The sequence below is a fragment of the Saimiri boliviensis genome, chromosome X (assembly GCF_048565385.1).
Source record: "Saimiri boliviensis isolate mSaiBol1 chromosome X, mSaiBol1.pri, whole genome shotgun sequence".
Lineage (NCBI taxonomy): Eukaryota > Metazoa > Chordata > Mammalia > Primates > Cebidae > Saimiri > Saimiri boliviensis.
This window is the reverse complement of record NC_133470.1, coordinates 121975188-121994560: the sequence shown is the minus strand read 5'-3', so window position 1 is coordinate 121994560 and position 19373 is coordinate 121975188. Positions and strand designations below refer to the sequence as shown.

Genomic DNA, 19373 nt, shown 5'->3' with positions numbered 1-19373 from the left:
ACCTCTCTGAACAGTTCACATTGTAGGGAGATCAAACCACATGAGCTCCACAATAACAAAAGCTGCAAAGAAGCTGTCAAAGGCATAACCCTATTCACCAGCAGCCAATGGAAGCCAAGACCTAAGGTTCCTCGCTTGGGGTACTCCAGAGCTCAAGTCCCAGCTGCAGGAGGAGGGGCGAGCAGAGAAGAATGTAAACTGGGGATACACTCCTTTTTCTATTTCCTTAGCTTAGGGCTGTCACCTGTCACCCAGCTGTGGTGCTAAGCCCCTCCTGCCCCCCCCACCCCACCAGTGAATGAGAGCAGATGTTGAATTTGAGCTGCAGGGAGAGACCAAATCAAAGGGTGGGGAGGAGGGATTGCTGAAAGAGTTACTATGAGAACTCCCACTAGGAAAAGTATTCTGAGCCTTTTCCAGAAAAAGGCAGGACCGCTTTAACTTCAGCTGGTGAGATTTTTCTAGGAACTACATTTATTTTTAAATTTAAAATTCAAATTTATATTTGGGAAAATGTGACCAAGACAATGAGCCTTAAGGTGCGATCAGATCCTGTACCTACACAGGCATCACCAGTATTCTTATCAAGAAGTATCAGCTGGGTGTGATGGCTCACCCCTGTAATCCCAGCACTTTGGGAGGCTGAGGCGGGTGGATCACCTGAGGTCAGGAGTTCAAGACAAGCCTGGCTTATATGGTGAAACCCAGTCTCTACTAAAAATACAAAAAATTGCCAGGCGCAGTGGCTCATGCCTATAGTCCCAGCTACTTGGGAGGCTGAGGTGGGAGGACTTACTTGAGTCCAGGAGTTCCGGGCTGTAGCATGCTATGCCTATCGGGTATCTGCACTAAGTGTGGCATCAATATGGTGACCTGCCGGGCACAGGGGACCACCAGGTTGCCTAAGGAAGGGTGGACCAGCCCAGGTCAGAAACAAAGCTGGTCAAAACTCCCGTGGTGATCAGTAGTGGGATCACACCTGTGAAAAGACACTGCACTCCAGCCTGGGCAACATAGTGAGACCCCATCTCTTAAAAAAAAATACAAAAATTTAGCCAGGCATGATGGTGCAGGCCTGTAATCACAGCTACTCAGGAGGCTGAGGCAGAAGAATCGCTTGAACCCAGGAGGTGGAGTTTGCAGTGAGCCAAGAACGTGCCACTGCACTCCAGCCTGGGCAATAAAAGCAAAACTCTGTCTCAACAACAACAACAACAACAACAACAACAACAACAAAAAAAAAAAAAAAAAAAAAAAAAAAAAAAAAAGAAAGAAGAAGAAGAGAAGTATTGCTGCTTTTTGGAAGTCTAAAATAATCAATCATGTTTCTTCAGGGCTATGGCATCTAGAAAAACTGCATAAATTTTTTCCTCCTTGTGTAAATGTAAGATTTTACTTCTCCCAGGTATATAGGTAGAAGGCTTTTTCCAAAGTTTGACCCATATCTAAACCTCAGACATAAAAATCCAGAAAACCTGCCATAAGTAATGCTGGGATTCACAAGTGGAGACTTAATATGGGTATTAAACAAGACCCACAAATAAGACTTAGAGACCCTGATACCCCAAAATGGAAGCCTCACCTTCTGCAGTCTAGCCACCTTCTCATAGCATCCTTCCAACTCCTGCCGCAAGTTCCTGTTCTCATCTGAGAGGATCTCAACCATCTGCTGGGCTCTGGAAACAATGGCAAAAGGGTCTGCTGGCATTGGCTGATAAGAAGCAGAGGATGGCTGAGCCCGAGGCATAGCTGAATAGGCTTCTCCCGGCTGCTGTTGTGGCGGCTGCTGCTGCTGTTGGTGGTGATGGTGATGATGGTGCTGCTGCTGCTGTTGCTGCTGTTGCTGACTCAGGCCAGGTTGGGAGAGACGGTAATGATCCCCCTGGTGAGCCTGATTAGGAAGGAAATGCTGCTGCGGCCTAGGCAGGTGAGCTGAATGGTCTCCCTGGTTTGGGACCAAGGGGTGTCGGCCAGGAGACAATCTAGTGGATGGTGGAGATTGTAGCAAGGGCAGGGACCCCCCAGAGGTCAGAGAAGAAGTAGGGCTGTGAGGCTGAGAGTTCCTGGCTGACAATGGCAATGAGATGTCCTGCGTTGGCCTGTAAAACATGAAGGGCAGGTGCGGGTTATGTTCTCTCCCAAGGCACTAGGGGAGAAGAGCACACGAAAGCGAGATGAGGAGGCTTCTGAGGCCTCCAGGACACATGCAAAATGAAGAACAGGCAGGGTCTGACTATGTGGAAGTCTAACCCTGCCTGCTCTATCTCTGCAAAGACAATTGCCCTTTCCAGGCCTGATGTTCTGTGACTCTGCCTGACAAACAGAGGTGTGATCCCATAAGGGACAGAACCAGACAACCTTCATGGTCACTTTGTGAAAATCGTAGTGACACACACCTGTAGACCCGTTGCTCAAGTCTAAACATTTCAAACGATTCTTTTACAAGGTAATTTTCATCTCATTATTTTAAATTAAACCTTTTCTGACATTACGCGTGTGGTCCAGCACACATAAAGATCCTAGTTTAGAAATTATGTTCCACTTGCCCAGAAGGAAAAAACAAACAGCCATAAAAACCACCCCTCATCTTGCTATCTGCAACTCCCTTATGTAATTCATACATTCACCAAAAATCTATTCGAGGATAGGTAGATACTAGTAGTACAGACACTAGATAATTATTATTGTTTCCAGTTGTTAATGATTTAATGATTCCCATTAGCAGTAACCATAAAAAGACTTGAAGAGGGATACAAGCAACACTACCATACTATTTTTGATGTAATGAATCACAAAATGTAAGAACCAGAAAGGCCTTAAAGAAAATTACTTAGTTCAACTCCATCATTGGACAAATGGGGAATGAGGTCCAGAAAGGGAAAGAGATTTGCCAAATTAAAATAGAGTGGTAGTGCCAGGGTAGAATCCTTCTTTCCCAACTCCCATTTTCTGGCTTTGTCTACTGCCATAATGCATTGATTTCTGTGCACTGATATTCAGATTTCCAGCCTACTGCTCATAGAAAGTTCCAGAAAGAGACTTTTGGTACATTGTTTAATGTGGCTCTCCCATTTTATACCTAATTACCAGGTACAAAATGCTAGTACCTAGGTACAAATAATTCATACCTAATGACTATTAGCCATTAAGGGAAACAGACTATGTGGATGGATCACTTCCACCATCACCACTACCAGGAATAGTATCTGTCAGTGTGCACTGAAGGCAAAAAGCTTGTTCACCCCCCAGCTCATGCCCAACTATCCTCATATGCTCCCATGTCCTGTAGATACTTGTTCTACAGTTGATATTTCTCAATCCTGGGAAGACAGATGGCTAAGTGCATGGGATCTGGATCCCAACAGAGGGAGTCTGGAGACCTCTTCTACTGCTCACTAGCTGCGTAACCTTGCACAAGTTACTTAATCTGCATGAGCCGGTTTTATTCTTGATGTCACAAATAAATTGCAAAAATACTGGAGTCTTCTCATTTTTGGCTTAGTAGGAATTACAAAGAGTCTCTTCTCTGCCTCCCAGTGAGATAAGCTGACCTTGTTAGCTTGTTACTTAAAGGATATCCATTTAATCTTTTCAGTAAATTGCATAAAATTCATGGTGGAACTGGGACAAATCACCAGAAGCAATTAACTTTTAACTGGCATTCCAGATGCTAAAGCACATTCCTCCCACACACACTCCAGTTACCATTACTGTTCATTTATCCAACTCTACAAGAGATCTTCACTAGAAGGGCTTTTTATAGCTACAAAATCATTCCAAACACTTTCTCACGGATACCCAATCACATATATCTTTCCAAGAGTCCTCAAACCTGTTCAAACCCTAGATTCTGTCCCTCAGCCCCATCTATGCCTCTGGTGTATCCACATTCTTCTAATCACATACATCTGTCATTATAAATAACTGCCAAATATTGAAGAGGGCATGCAAACTACTCGGGCACAGAAGAACTGACATGGTACTCAGGAAGCAGATCTCAGTGCACAACTGGAAAGATGCTGCCATACACAACATTTTTTTCCCCAGAGCTCAAAGCACTCATTCAATCAAAAGCCTGGGAGTTATTTATACATTTATTTGGTGAAAAGCTCCTATTTTCCATTCTATGGATCTTCGGTTTCCTCACAGGTAAAAGACTATGTGCTCTCTTTCCTATTTGAATGAGAGCTATTGCAATTTCTATATGTCCACAGAGTTAAAATATAACGTCCTGAGATTTGTTGGGGCTTATGTCTCTTTTCTGCTTTCAAGGCAGAAAAGAGGGGCTGGGCCAAGTATGGTGGCTCACTCATATAATCCCAGCACTTTGGGAGGCCAAGGCGGGCAGATAACAAGGTCAGAAGTTCGAGATCAGTCTGTCCAACATGGTGAAACCCCCATCTTTACTAAAAATACAAAAATTAGCCGGGCATGGTGGTGCGCGCCTGTAATCCCAGCTACTCAGGAGGCTAAGGCAGGAGAATCACTTGAACCCAGGAGGCAGAGGTTGCAGTGAGCTGAGAGCACACCACTGTATTCCAGCCTGAGAGACAGAGCAAGACTCCGTCTAAAAAAAAAAAAAAAAAAGAAAGAAAGAAAGAAAGAAAAAGAAATAAAAGAAAAAGAGGGGCTTAAGTTTCATGTTCTCCAACGCAGCTCTCAAAATTTAAGGAAAAAAAAAATCACAGTATTAACCTTCATTCCCATTCCCAGGATTTGCAAGTCCAAGACCTGGGAGGTGTTCTCTTTTAAAGACTGAACACCCAGTTCTGAACTGGGCTTTCTCCCCACTGCTCCCCTGGGCCTCATCAAAAAACCCAGGCCTTTCTCTCAAACAAACTCAGCCACTGGCTTCCCTCCTGCCTGGAGACCGAAAGGCCCCTTCATTCCCTGGACAACAACACATAGCCTTCCAGGGTCCTTGGGAAGGAGACCACAAGGTCTCTAGAAGGAGGTATCTAGGGTCGGATAAGCTGAGGATGAAGATAAACAGAGACAAGGCAGCTGCCCCTCAGTTCCCTGGGGCTAGAAAAGGAAGGAGATCTCAGTGCACTATGATGTTGGAAAAACCAAGGCAGCCCGTCACTGGCTGGTTTGCAAACAAGCAACGGCTTGGGCAGTTGAAAAGGGAGAGAAAGTCCTTCAGCGAAGAACTCCATCTGGGCTCCAGCATCCACCCACCAGGAGGAAACAGGAGGGAATGAACACTGGGGTGAAGCTCCCCCTGAGAAAAAGAGATTAAGGAATGACAGGGGTAAGGAAGAGTGTTGGGGGATGTCAGAGGAAGCCAAGATTAAATAATAACAGTAAGAGTAATGACAGTAATAAAAAAGGTGGCAGCCACGTGAGCGGCACACAGCAGTCTGAATCACTCCCCACTGACACGTTAACCAGGAACAACAAGCTGCCTGCAGACAACAGAATCATATGATTCCATGCAAGCCCTGACCTGCCTCCCGTCACTTCCCTCCCTTCACCCTGCTCCTTCCTAAGGCTACGTGGGCCACTGGGGCTCTGCAGAAAAAGGGACATAGCATACATGCAGGACAAAGGCTGGTGACTAAAATCAGGATCCTCCCCAAAGCTTGGGGAATGGGGTTGGGAGTACACTCTCTCCCAGAGACAACTGTAAGGACACAAAGGGAAAGTAAAAGCCACTCTACCCAGCTGACACAGTACCAGTACCTTCCACCCGACCACCTCAATGACTGGGAGCTCTCACCCTCCCCAGCCACACACACTTGCACACATGTGCATGAGTACACACACTCCACGCTCCTGGCCCACACATGTGCAAGCCTGCACACACACTCTCACCAGAGCAGGTGCCACCAATATCCTGGAATTCAATTGATCCTCACCACAGAAACTGCCTTTCCCAGGCTCTGCAATGGTGAATCGGTGAATCTGGGAATCCTGGAGCAGGCTGCAAATTCCTGATGGTTTCTCTTGCACAACCAGCTCCGCTCTGAACTAGAGTTAGGTCACCCTTAGATTCCACTAAACAAGGATTTCAAGAAACCTCAGATCTGGGCATGATTTCAACAATTGAAAGGAGGTAGCTGCTTTATAAACAGAAATGATTTAATTTTTAAAAGCAGTTAATAAATGTATAAACCCAGGATGCAGAAAAGGTTCAGCACTTAGACAAAGATTCTGAAATTTTAAAATTCTTCAGATGGCTTGGCTTTGTTTCTCATCTGGAGTTCTGGGCATTCAAGATATTTATTTTTTAAGTAGGGAGGAGGGCAAAGCAAAGATGAAGTAATAAAAGGATTGTTTGTAACATTTTGTTCATTTTAACAGCAAATCTCCAGCAGTTCACTGCACCTCTGTCTAAAAGCAAACAAATGTTTTCTTAACAGCAATTTGCTCAAAGAGTCTGCTTTGCATCCTGATCTGTAATTTGTGGATTAAGGACTCAGAATTTAGTCTTCTAATTGGTTGCTCCTAGCAGCAGTTACTTGGAAAGGTACTCACAAACTGTATAGCTAGTTGGTTAAAGGAAATAAAGGAGGAAAAATGTGTCACCACCTAAAAGCAGTACACTTCTGGAAAGCAGTTCAACCACCTCCTTTTTCCAGTAACTTGTCAATAGGTGCCACTCCCTCATGTAGGTCCCTGCAACAATTTTACAGCCAGAATTTGCCTGACGCAGACCCAAATTTCATATGGAGCATCCTCCCACTAGGCCCATTTCAGGTTTGCTTACTCATCAAGCATTATCAAGCACTCCACTCCTCTCCCATAGAGAGAAAAAAAAAAAAAAAAAAAAAACTGTTACAGCAAAACTGTGTATTAAAGTGCTACTCAACAAGGGTAGATCAGTATGGACTCTGTTGCTTTTGAGGACAGAAAGAAAAGAGAAATCCACAGATAACTTAGGTGAGAGGATAAAAAATATGTATCTTCCTGTAAAATACATGCAGCTAAATTTCTCTGGTGGTTTAATCAGCATGGAAGGAAAAGAAAACCTCTTTGGGCTCTTTATTATTTATTTAGGCAGATCAAAGAGCTTTTCCATCTAGCTTCAAACACTGTGGGAGTCATTTCAGATCACCAACAATACTGGTGAATGAGTTCTGAAAATAGCCTTCCCAGGAAGGCGGGCTGTGTGCTGAGTGGGGCTGTGGCTTCTGCTCCACACCCCAGCCAACACACTCCCCTCCCACAAGGCAGCCACGGTCAGCCCCATCGACAGACTCTTCCATACTGATGGAAAGAGCAAAACAAAAAAAACCCAGCTTCATTGACATTTTGCTATCTTGAATGGGTTTCCACTAAGTGAAGCAGTCTTGAACAGACCAACTCACCCCTGGGTCTTGTTTCATTGGTCAGATGGGAATTTGGTTCTTGCTCTTTTTTAAACCTGAATGGCCTTGTCGGTTATCCCATTTCCTGTTCCAAGACACTTATCAGAACATAGGCTCCTGCCCTTTGAAAACTGCACAGAGTAGGTTGAAAAGGGTTAGGAAATCAACCTGGGTTAAAAGAGAAAAAAAAAAAAATCCTAAACTGGAAAAGTTAGGGGTGGAGTCCAAAGTGAATTGCCTCTAGCTAAATAAAACAGGACCTGGAGGGGGAAAAAAGAAATACCAGGAAATGCTAGGTGCCTTCTCTTACTTTCACCTTACTCCACCCCCTGACTGCCTTTTCTCCTGAGTCACTCAATGAACTTCAAGCCAAGATATTTTTTCCAAAATGAGCAAGTAGAGTACAGGAGACAAAGAGGTAAACATCAAAGGACATCACAGACCTAGTCTTTGAGCCACATATAGGTGAAGGCCAGCCTAGGACCAAGCACTTCAAACCTGATGGCCACCCATCATTACTCATGGTCATGAGGCAGGAATACTACACTTAAATGCCACCATCAGTGCCCATGGTTTAAGCCTTTTCCTCTGCCCTCTATGTTGAAATACTACTGATCAGAGACATGGCCCAAATACTAACAATAGGAACAATGAACAGAATCACAGAATCATAAGGTCTAGTGAATACAGCAGTGGGACAATGGACCTCTGCATAATTAATAAGTATACATAGGAACAAATAAATATATAAGACAGGAACCATGGTAATATTTTTCCTTCTGTATTTTAGCATCTGACCAAAATTTCTATTACAATGTGATGGGAATTTAACTCAAAGGTTTAAAAATGTGACAGGCAACTAATAAACTCTCTACCAAAAAAAGATAAAACAGTCCATAAACTGCAAGTATAAGGCAAGTAACATTCTGAACCTACATACATACATAGCTCCCCTACCATAACATCTGGGTGTTTGTTTAGTGTCCAGAATAATTATGGTAGTTCTACGGAAAATGATAACTGACAAGAAATACACAGATTTGTTTGCAAAAATAAATAATAGAGGGGAGTATGTGAAAGTGATAGGATATTCCGGACTAATTAACGTGCAAGATCATTGGTTTCTACTTCTCTAGGAGGGCTTCAGAGAAACACAGACCCCTTCTTCAACATCCTAGGAGAGAGGACAGTAAATGGCTGCTGAAATCAAGACTTCTGCTCCTGTTCATCCACTAGGCAGTTGATGCCATGGTCAACCTACAAAGCTAAGGGAATGCTAATACAGTGCCAATTATGGCTAAAGAGGCTACAAGTTCAGGTTGGCAGGCAATTCATTAAGCCAGAGGCCTGCCATGCATTGCAGTTTCTTATACCAAACACCTGCCCATTCCTTCCCTAAGATTCCCAACACACAGCAGAAGCTGGTTGGGGATGAGGTCAGGAAATGACAGAAAGAGAACTCTCTTACCTGGCTGCTCCATACTCAGGGGGATGCTGATACCTCATCAGTTGCCCCTCTGTTCTCCCTGGCTGGTTCAGGCGATGCTCACTATAGAAGTGCCCTGTCTCTTGGGGCTTGCACACTACAGATTGGGGTGGCATGCCCTTGAAGGGATACTCTGGTGGGGGGCCACGGTGTTCCATGCCCTTCAGGCTATGCTGGTTAGGAAGTGGCCCTTGGACCTTGTAGAATTCACTGGTACTTGTGGGATTCTTGTAGAGGTCATTGGGTTGTGGTGGGGAGAGGGGAGCACTGGTAACAGGTGGATGGGCCTTAACTCCACTGGTGGCCAGTGACATCTGCATTAGTCGTTCACTCAAGGAACGGACATGCCCTTGCTTAAGGTCTCTGAGTCCTTCATCTTGGTGCATCTTTCCAGGATTGAGCCGCTGAACTGATGGGCGTCCCTCGGTCCTCATCTTCTGGTTGGTGACTCCAGTGACATAGAAGGCAGCTCCAACACTGGCATGCTGTTGGCCCCGAAAGTACTGGGACTGGACCTTGGCTTCTTCATAGGTCGGGAGTTCTTCATTATTCTGCATTCGAGGAGACAGCTGCTTCTCCATGATGATGTTTTCTGACTGGATTTCCTGCCCCTGGGGTTCCTGTCGAGCTGCATGAGCCACTAGCTGTTGGTGGTGGTCTTGGGGACTCAACACATCACTCTGAGGAACTGGGTTCCCACTGCCACTGGGGAAAGGAGGGCCATTCCCTGTGGCTTGCTGGTGTATGGCAAGAAGGCTGCGATTCTCACTAGGATTGCCATAGCGAAGCTGCTCTTGTAGCAGACGCTGCAATACTGTGGTCCCTCCACTTGGCTGTTCTTCAGAATTTCTCATCTCTATTGCTGGTGGTGCCTTGTGGAGAGAGAGAGAAATTGGGCACCTGGGCTGCCCTTGACCTGGGAAGGGGAAACAGGAAGCTTAACACCTAGTTGATGGATAAATCAGTCCTCTAAAGGAAACAAAATGGATATTTGAGGTTCAGGATTCTATTGCAGAAACAAAGTAGAGAACTGAATCTAAAATTACAGACTGTTGTGGAATCTGCACTCTAGCACTGATATGATGAGGAACGTGGAGGTGTAAGAGCTCTAGGTTTCCTCCTTCATTTTTAGCATGGGTTAAATATTTAATTTGGACTTAACTCCTAAGAATACTTGAGAAACCTGGAACAGTCAAGTAGGGTAATCAAAATGTGTAACCTTTCAAGGTCCACACTCACAGACTTCATGTCTCTGTATTCTATTTAAATTAAAAACCCAACTCTAATGGCTGTAGAAGTGGGGGCAGGACAGTGGGGAAAGTCACCCCATGACAGGATTTGTAAAGCACCTCAGCATATGAAGGGAGCTACAAAATCCAAAATAAAGACTCAAATCAATAAAAAGTGAAGAGAGCTTGGCTTGCACCAGATAGTAATGATCTGTGCCTTGATGCAAATCTTTTCCTCTGATCTCATAAGGCTCTGAAACATCTTTTCAAAAAATCCTTTTTGTAGTGTCCATTTTGGATGCTCCTTGGCTTAATAAGGGAAGAAGTTGGAATACTTATTACCGACAAAGTTGCTCTTTCGGCCCTCCAGAAATAGTCATTGAGATTTGTTGTTGTTGTTGTTATTGGGTAAGAGAAGCTTAAAGGGGAAGCCGCTTTCATTTGAAGTGCGCCTCGGACAAAATTTAGAAATTGAAAAATATAAAGATCATCCTTCTGGAAAGGGCATATGATTAGCATATACCCTCCCTCCCCACCAATTCTTCTAAAAAGGTAAAATGGGTTGACTGAAACTGACAACTTTAGTAACACATTTAATATTCAAATTTGAATCATACTATTGGTTTATGGGATAAACAACTGATTCGTCTTTTCTTGACTTCTAGTTTCTCAACTGAAAAATGAGTGCTAGATGACTTCTCTCTCTCTCAGCACTGTATAGTATACACTAATTCATTAGAGATTCAAAAATTCTTTGGACAAAATCTGTCATGTTAAGTATTGGAATTAAATACTAATGTTCAATAATGAAACTTTCGCTCTAAGGATCTTAAGTAATTGGTGGAGAATGAACACAATGTCAAACAAAAAGTCACAATAAAGGTCAATTTAACCAGCGTCAGGTTTCCAGAGGACAGCGTCATGTTTCCATGACATTAAGTGGCCTGCAGTCTCTCTGTAAACATGAACCCCTTACTTTTGGTCATGCAGAAAGAGTGGCCCAGAATATATGTATAGTATATAAAGAAAGTTCATCTTCTTTCTTTCTTCACTTCTTGTTGGTTACTGCTACCTGGCTTTCAGCTGTTGTGTTGGGCAGTCTGACAATACAAAGGGACCCTCCAAAGTCCCTTTTATTATATTCTCTTAGGAAGAGCACACCAGTGGGTTAAGCAACCCAGTCCCTTTTCCCATTCTCCCAGTGTCCCTCCAGGAATGTCAAATTGGGATATTCTGATAGGCTGACAGACATAATATATAAATCTTTTTTGGTGACCAAACCTAGAGAGATGACTACCAAATTACTGTTCCTTGCTCAAAAAATGGAAACAGGAACATGTATGGTATTAAAGCAAAAATAACTTACAAACCCTCCCTGCAAAGCAGAGAAATGTAGACACTGAGCTGCCTTCGACCCTGAAAGGTATACCACCCCCTCCCACATCACACCCTTCCCACCCAGCATGCACACAGGCACACATGCATACACACACACGTGAGCACACATACACTCAAACAGAGATATTCCATACCTATTTCTGCTTTCTTTTAGGCTTAAAGCCTTGATCAGGATAGGGAATTCTTGCTTATGAGCAGCTCCAGAAACCGCAACGGCAGATTCCCTCTCCCCTAACACTCAGGTTCAGGGTAAGCGCCGCCAAGAGTCGAACCACTGGTCACTCTGAAATGTTCAGGAGGGGGAGGGAGAAATAAAAACGTCGTTTCTATTTTGCCACCAATGGCCAGCAGTTAACCAAACCAGTTCTTCCAAGAAAATGAGTTGTCCTCCTATGGTGCTTGGCTTTTAAATGAGTAGCACAGTCCATCTCCACTAGGGCAGAAAAGAAACCTCAGTGTCCAGCAGCTGTGTCCGGAAGGCCAGGCCAGTCTCCAGTGATGGAAATGTTCAGGTCTGAGACTAGAAAGGCTTGCTCTGTTCTGACCTCACAGCCCTAGAAAGCTACCGCTTCCACTCCCAGTTGGAACGGTAGATGATGATAAAAACCAAAACCACTGTCACGTTTAGGGTGCAACCTTTAAACTGCTATTACTAGCAGGGCAGGTTAGTAAGGCTCACTGTCCCAACTCCCAGAAGGTAGGACAGTCATCATAATGTAGGTTTTTGGTAAAAAAAAAAAAAAAAAAAAAAAAAAAAAAAAAAAAAAAAAAGAACACTCAGTGAGGCTCCCAATTTGAGTGCCTCAACCTCAGATGGGCAGAAAACAAAACAAAACAAAACAAAACAAAAGAAACAAAAAAAACCTTTTCAACCAAGCCATTAAGTATTTATTGCATATTGACTATTCCACACATTTGTCAGCTTCATGCTAGACACAATGAGGGCTACAAAGACACATAAAGTATAATTCCTGCCCTCATGGAGCTTACACTCTGATTATCTTGATCAATGGTCCATCCATTCTTGGAGTAGGAAAGTAGATTGCTCTCCTCAACACAGAGTGCAACCGTTCTCCAAACAGAAGATGCTTCCAATTGCTTTTTGGCATTTCCATTGCCCCAGTGTCTCAGCAAAGAAAACTCACAGAGGTACATTATATAGACTAGATGTAAAGGCCTAATAAACCTGGATTTGAGATAGTCCTTATATCTAATTTCTGCTTGGACTACTCTGCAAAGCCCTGCCAGCCTAATCGAAATGACTCTAAGACTCAGCAGTTTAAGTGATATGCACATGAATCATATTCCTATCTTCTGTCCTGGCCTATATATGATTCAGTCATATCACTTAAAGGAAAGGCTTAATCCACACCAGTGATTCCATGTGAGGAGAAAAGCAATGCAAAAGAAGTACACAAACATCTCTGTATTTTGAGAGTGTGTTCAAAACATTTAAGTTTTTAAAAAATCCACAAAACCACACAGTGATTAATTTAACATTATTTTCTTGCAATGTTGCCAAGAATAAAGTGAACAGATATAGATTGAACAAACATGGAAACGTGTCTTTCCATCTTGTTTTGACACAACATATAATCATTATCAAAAGCAAAATCATCTCCAATCTGCAAGGTAATTATTTTAGGGTGTCTCCCCCAATTTCAAAGCAGAGGAACAACTACTAGTGGGAATCAAAGCCGGACTGTTAACAGAGCTATGATAAATAACTACCATGCTTCTATTTTCCAATTCTGAACAAAACTTTCATCCTTTTATTCCAACTGAAACACCAGAAAACAGCCCAAGGCTTTTAAACTTGAGTCCCTGGAGAGAAACTACCATATGATTCTTTTCCAGTACTATTTAGATCTTCATGCTGATATTACTGGCTTTCTCCTGATACTCAGCTCCTCATTGAGAAACTTTACTTGTGCAAGGTCTTACTCTCTTCTCTCAAGTTTGTCCTCTGTATCATTTATTTATTTATTTATTTATTTATTTATTTATTTATTCATTCATTCATTCATTCATTTTTGAGATGAGTCTTGCTCTGTTGCCCAGGCTGGAGTGCAGTGGCGGGATCTTGGCTCACTGCAACCTCTGCCTCCCAGGTTCAAGTGCTTCTTCTGCTTCAGTCTCCCATGTAGCCAGGATTACGGATGTGTGTCACCATGTCTGGCTAATTTTCATATTTTTAGTAGAGGCAGGGTTTCACCATATTGGCCAGGCTGGTCTTGAACTCCTGACCTCAGGTGATCTGCCCGCCTCGGCCTCCCAAAGTGCTGGGATTACAGGCGTCAGCCACCACACTTGGCCCCTCCATATCCTTTTGAAAACCCAAATCACTTTATGTTAACTGAACACAGATCGTTCCCCTACCCTCACACCCCTCCTGCCATCTTTGTTTCTGTTTGAAAGAGAAAAAGAAATCAGCCTAAAATAAAAGCTTTGCAGAGTCCTCTCCAGTTTACTATTTTTTTCTTAGAACTTATGTTCATCTACATGTCAAGAGTCACATAATGAGGAAAACACTACTCCATTTATTTATTAGAGAAGGAAAGGAAAAGGCTCCTTGTTTCATGCACAAGAACTAAAACAATATGAACTCTGTAACCTTTAATCTCCCCATAGCTTTAATCGTGCCACTGCTAGGGGTCTGACACCATCTTCAATCAATAAAATAACCTTGTTTCTCCTGGGCACACAGAATGTCTCTGAGAATATTTGATAGGAAAAAAAAAAAAAAAGAATAACAGGTTCTGTCTTTTAAAATGCAATTCGAATCTATATAATTGACTCTTCTATAACAACAACAGGGAAGCAAGGCCAAGCTAAATTCTTACTCCATTTGCAGTCATTGGCCTCTCCCAATACACCTGGAAGGTTGAGCCAAAACATGTTAATGAGAGCCCTGATGTTTCCCAAGACAAGTCCCAGAAAATCAACATTACTAGGTGGTCACGACAGACCAAATTCTCACACTTGAAATAAATTGTGCAATATACCTATAATATCTTCTTTCTATTCCTTCTTCTAAACCCTCCCACATTCTGCCCCTACCTCTCATTCTTCCAACCAGGATGAAGAATTCAAGTCTAAGAAACCTGTTTCTCTGCCAAATCTTGGTCAACTTGTTTCATCCAATTTGACTCCCAGATAAACGGAAAGGGGCCAGTTCAAAGTTTTTCCTGTACCTATGTGTATATATTTGTGCAAACACACACACACACACACACACACACACACACATACACATACACAAAACCTTTCACAAAAAGTGAGATGCCCCAGTGAATTCTTATGTTCTCTCAGGTTGGTCCATATTGTAGCCAAGTACACTAGAGAATACCTTTCTCAACAGTCTTGCAACCCAAGATACCAATTAACCTCATTTGGGATGTGAAAATCAATGGTCCTTTTGCAGGTTAACCCTAAACTTTCAACAGGTAATGGGTAGGCATCAAAAGCACCATGGTACAGAGTCTGGGCCTAGAATCACACTGCCCAAGTTTAAATCCTGGATCTATGGCTTACTAACAGACCTTGCACATGTCTCTTGATCTCCCACCAATTCTTGATGAATTGAGTCTCAATTTTATCATCTGCAAAATAGGGATAATGGTGCTCATACTTCATAGGATTATCATAAACACCAAGGGAATTAATCCATTTAAAGTGCTAAGCATGGAGTCTGGCACATAGTAACGCCTCAATAAAAGTAGGCTATTACTATAATTATTATTTTTAAGTAGACTTTATTTTTTAGAAGTGTACAGCAATTTTATGAAGAAAGGTTTTTTTTTTCTTTCTTTCTTTTTTTTTTGTTGTTGTTGTTGTTTTGTTTTTTTAAGAAACCTTTATTTGCAACTCAGTCTACTACACAGGGGTCCTTAGATCACTAAAAGCCAGAACTGGAAAGGCTTTTGGGAGACCTCCTAGTGGTCCCACCCTCTTCTTCTATAGATGAAGATGCCAAGGCCTCTAAGGGATAAGAGAGAGCGAGCCAATACCAAAATGAAAGTCTTTATAACACCTAGGACAAGAGCCCTTCCGCTACAACATATTATCTAGCATTGTTTGCTTGTACAAAGAAGATGCTTAATAACTATTTATTACATAGAATTGACCCTGGTTTTAAAAGGCTATAAACCTGCCTTAATGCTACCACTGCTTTTCCAGTTTCATTGCAAGTAAAATGTTAATGAAAGGAAGAAAAATTCAAGGAGCTGTGAGGGTATATAGTTAAACACTATATACCTAAACACTATGTAGGTATATAGTGTTTAGCTAGAAGTATTACAGAAGCGCTTTGCAAATTCTCTTTTTAGGCTAAGATGTGAGATGGATTGAACAGCAACATGAACCTCCACAGATGGATGTTTCCAGGGACCCTATTCTGGGTCTTTTCAACATCATATCATCTTGGTGTTTGCTCTTAGTTAACTCTAGCATGAGTTTAAGAAAAGGCTTAAGAGAAAAGTTAGCCTCAACTCTTCTTCGCTCCTCTGTGGTATAGCCTGGATGTGTGTCCCTGCCCAAATCTCATGTTGAATTGTGAGGTTTGGTGAGAGGTGATTGGATCATGGGGGCAGAACTTCTTGGTGCTGTTCTGATAGTGAGTTCTCACAAGATCTGGTAGTTTAAAAATGTGTGGCACCTTCCCCTGTTGTCTCTTGCTCTTGCTTTTGCCATGTGATGTGCTTGCTCCCCTATCACCTTCTGCCATGACTGCAAGCTTCCTGAGGCCCTTGCCTGTGAAGCCAAGTAGATGTTCACACCATGCTTCCCATAAAGCCTGCAGAACTGTAAGCCAATTAAAACTTTTTTCTTTATAAATTACCCTGTCTCAGGTATTTCTTCATAGCAATGCAAGAATGGTTTAATACACTCCATTGCAAAAAATGCAATTATTTTTGCACCAACCTATTAGATTAGGTTGAAAAATTATTTTGAGACCCACAGCAAAGCCTTGGCATTTGCAAATCTTACTGGAGATCAGTGTGAGAGATCCGTTTCTGAGATGATAACTCAAGGTCTTGGTTGTTTTTGGTCCCAGTTTGACTTTGCTTTGCTCTGAAGCAATTACCTCGAACATATTTATAGGAAACAAATGTGATCAACCCTTAAGCGCATGTGACCAGTGATATACATACTGGGTAGTAAGGAGAATCCGGCTCCCACCTCCCTCTATCCCCCAGCACAAACATCCATTCCAAAAGAGGAGTAGACAATGTCATCACATCCCCTTCCTTATTGTCTCAGGAAAAGTATTAAGGAACCCTGTAATCTGATTGACCCTAAAATGAGAAAAGTTTAAGAATATACCTAGAAGCTGCCTGCTTTACCAATCTCTAACTTCCAATGGCAGATCACCCATTTTCATATCTACTTATATTTTGTTTTAAAAGTAATATAAGCACGGCATGCATATATTTTAATAAAGAAAAAAATCACTTATAATCCCAGAAGCTCAATTTAAACATTGTTAACATGATATTTCCTATAGTTTTCTTTTTTTTTTTTTTTTTTTTTTTTGGAGACGGAGTTTCACTCTTGTTACCCAGGCTGGAGTGCAATGGCGCGATCTCGGCTCACCGCAACCTCTGCCTCCTGGGTTCAGGCAATTCTCCTGCCTCAGCCTCCTGAGTAGCTGGGATTACAGGCACGCGCCACCATGCCCAGCTAATTTTTTTTTTTGTATTTTTAGTAGAGACGGGGTTTCACCATGTTGACCAGGTTGGTCTCGATCTCTCGACCTTGTGATCCACCCGCCTCGGCCTCCCAAAGTGCTGGGATTACAGGCTTGAGCCACCGCGCCCGGCCGGCTCCTATAGTTTTCTTATGTGTATTTGTGTTTTTACAAAGCAATGAATTATTAATAAGATGTAATTTTGGATCCTGCATTTCACTTCATCATAAATACTTTTTCTGTGTTGTGGCATAACTTCATAACATTGTAATGGCTGCATAATAGTGCATTAAACAAGTATATCAGCATTCACTTACCCATTCTTCAATTATTAAGATATATAAATTGCTTCCAGTTTTATGCTAGTCTAAATAATGTTACAAAAACATCTTTGTGATTTAACCTTTTTCAATATTGTAGATTGCTTCTCTGTGATAGAATCCCAGAAGTGAAACTGATGGGTCAAGAAGCATAAATGTTTTTAGACAACCCACTAAAAAATAAAATTAGCAAAACACCACAGTCCCATGAAACCCCTCCCTCATTTAATGAAAATTTCTCCTGCTCTCATTTTTCCACCAGGGCAGAGCAGGGCTCCTGGGAGGGAAAGAAGCCAAGAGAAGCAGTGTAGTATCCCAGTGGCTTGCAAAACGGCAGAGTGGAATGCAGGCTCCCCTGTGAATCCAGCTTGCATGCACTTGCCCCAAATTACCACCCAGCCAAGAAGCTAATTAGTAAAAGCATCAGGTGGGTGAGAACAGGTTCATGGCCTGTAATAGCTTATATCATCTTTCATTTTTGCCCTTGGAAAGATCTGACAGTCAGCTTGAAGACATTCAGTTCTTATGACCCAATCTGCTTACATTCTGAGAACTGAATTTGTCAGTTTTTAGATCCCAGTCTTCAATATATCTTAAGGAACATTTTGCTGTATAGAACTAAGCAGGCATGATCAATGAGCCTGTGTGTGTAGCTCTATTTTCAGCCTCAGTTAAGGTGGCACATTTAAGGTCAGCTCTGTTTAATATTATATGACTAAGTGACACCTGTCTTAAATGGTCAATGTATTATACACAGGTTTATGTGCAGACCTGACCATAAAAGCCATCCAATCCTAAAGCAGGGGAGGCAATAGCCCAGAGATGCCCCTGGTTTAGCAAGAGTGGACACAACAGGCATTCTTTCCTTGACTTCTTAGCCAGAACTCTCAAAATAAGGCAGTTCTGCTTTCCACCTTCTCTTGGAAGGTTTTTCCCTAATCCCTCTCCATCTATTCCTGACCTCAACTCTGCTCAATATGGAAAATGAATTACCTATCATGACACTTATCACAGCATATTTTCCACAAACATTTACTGAGCACTTACTGTAGCCAGACACTGTACTAGGTAAGCCCTAGGGTGGCAAAAAATAAATTAAAAAATAAAGCACAGCCCGGCTGGGTACAGTGGCTCACTCACACCTATGATCCTAGCACTTTGTGAGGCCAACACAGGTGGATCATGAGGTCAGGGGTTCGAGACCAGCCTGGCCAAGATGATGAAACGCCCTCTCTCCTAAAACTACAAAAACTAGACAGGCGCAGGTAGTGGGTGCTTATAATCCCAGCCACTCGGGAGACTGAGGCAAGAGAATCGCTTGAACCCGGGAGGCAGAGGTTGCAGTGAGCCAAGATCGCACCACTGCACTCCAGCCTGGGTGACAGAGCAAAACTCCGTCTCAAAAAAACAAACAAACAAACAAAAAAATGATCCCAGTCCTTGAGGAGCTTCCAGTCAAGCAGAGGAGGCACAATTCAACGGGGGAACAGAGGTATGAGCTGATAGCTCCAGCAACACAGAGAGCTCTACCAAAAACCCCAGGCTACCTGAAAAAGCTTCCAAGAGGAGGAAAAATCAAAAACCTATGAGCTGAATAGAAGACATGGAATGTGATGACCAACTTGACATCAAAGATAGGTTGAGATATGTCTTTGGGAGTCATTAGCATAAAAATAACAGCTAAGGTCATAAGAGAGGGCTAGACCATATTGACTAGGAATACCACAGAACCCAAGATGAAACTAAACATGGACTTCTGGAAAAAAATGATCATTCAAGGGTTAGGTACTTTGCAAATGTAGGAGGAAAAGAAATTCCTTTATTTGTCCCTATGGCCTTTCCTCCCATATATCTCCAATCTAGACCTTGGAATATACTGCTCCAGGGACAGAAATCCCCAGATGTAGTGCAGAGAGAAAAAAAGAAGTTAATTCTCAC

At 42.6% G+C, this 19373-nt stretch overlaps 1 protein-coding gene across 8 annotated transcripts in view; it reads right to left on the bottom strand.

Moving 5' to 3' along the window:
• The window catches only part of AMOT (angiomotin), a 66458-nt gene that overhangs the window by 38180 nt on the left and 8905 nt on the right, over positions 1-19373 (bottom strand). For 4 of the 8 annotated variants that reach the window (XM_039464097.2, XM_010346321.3, XM_039464098.2 and 1 more), the window contains 3 exons: positions 11561-11709; positions 8782-9715; positions 1583-2099 (listed from right to left, as the gene is read on the bottom strand). In XM_039464097.2, the coding sequence (XP_039320031.1) occupies positions 1583-2099; positions 8782-9653 (1389 nt within the window). In that variant the 5' untranslated portion in view covers positions 9654-9715; positions 11561-11709. Of the gene's footprint in view, positions 1-1582; positions 2100-5861; positions 5979-8781; positions 9716-11560; positions 11710-19373 lie in introns of those variants that run through there. The other 4 variants (XM_039464099.2, XM_010346323.3, XM_074392171.1 and 1 more) reach the window with 3 other exon arrangements.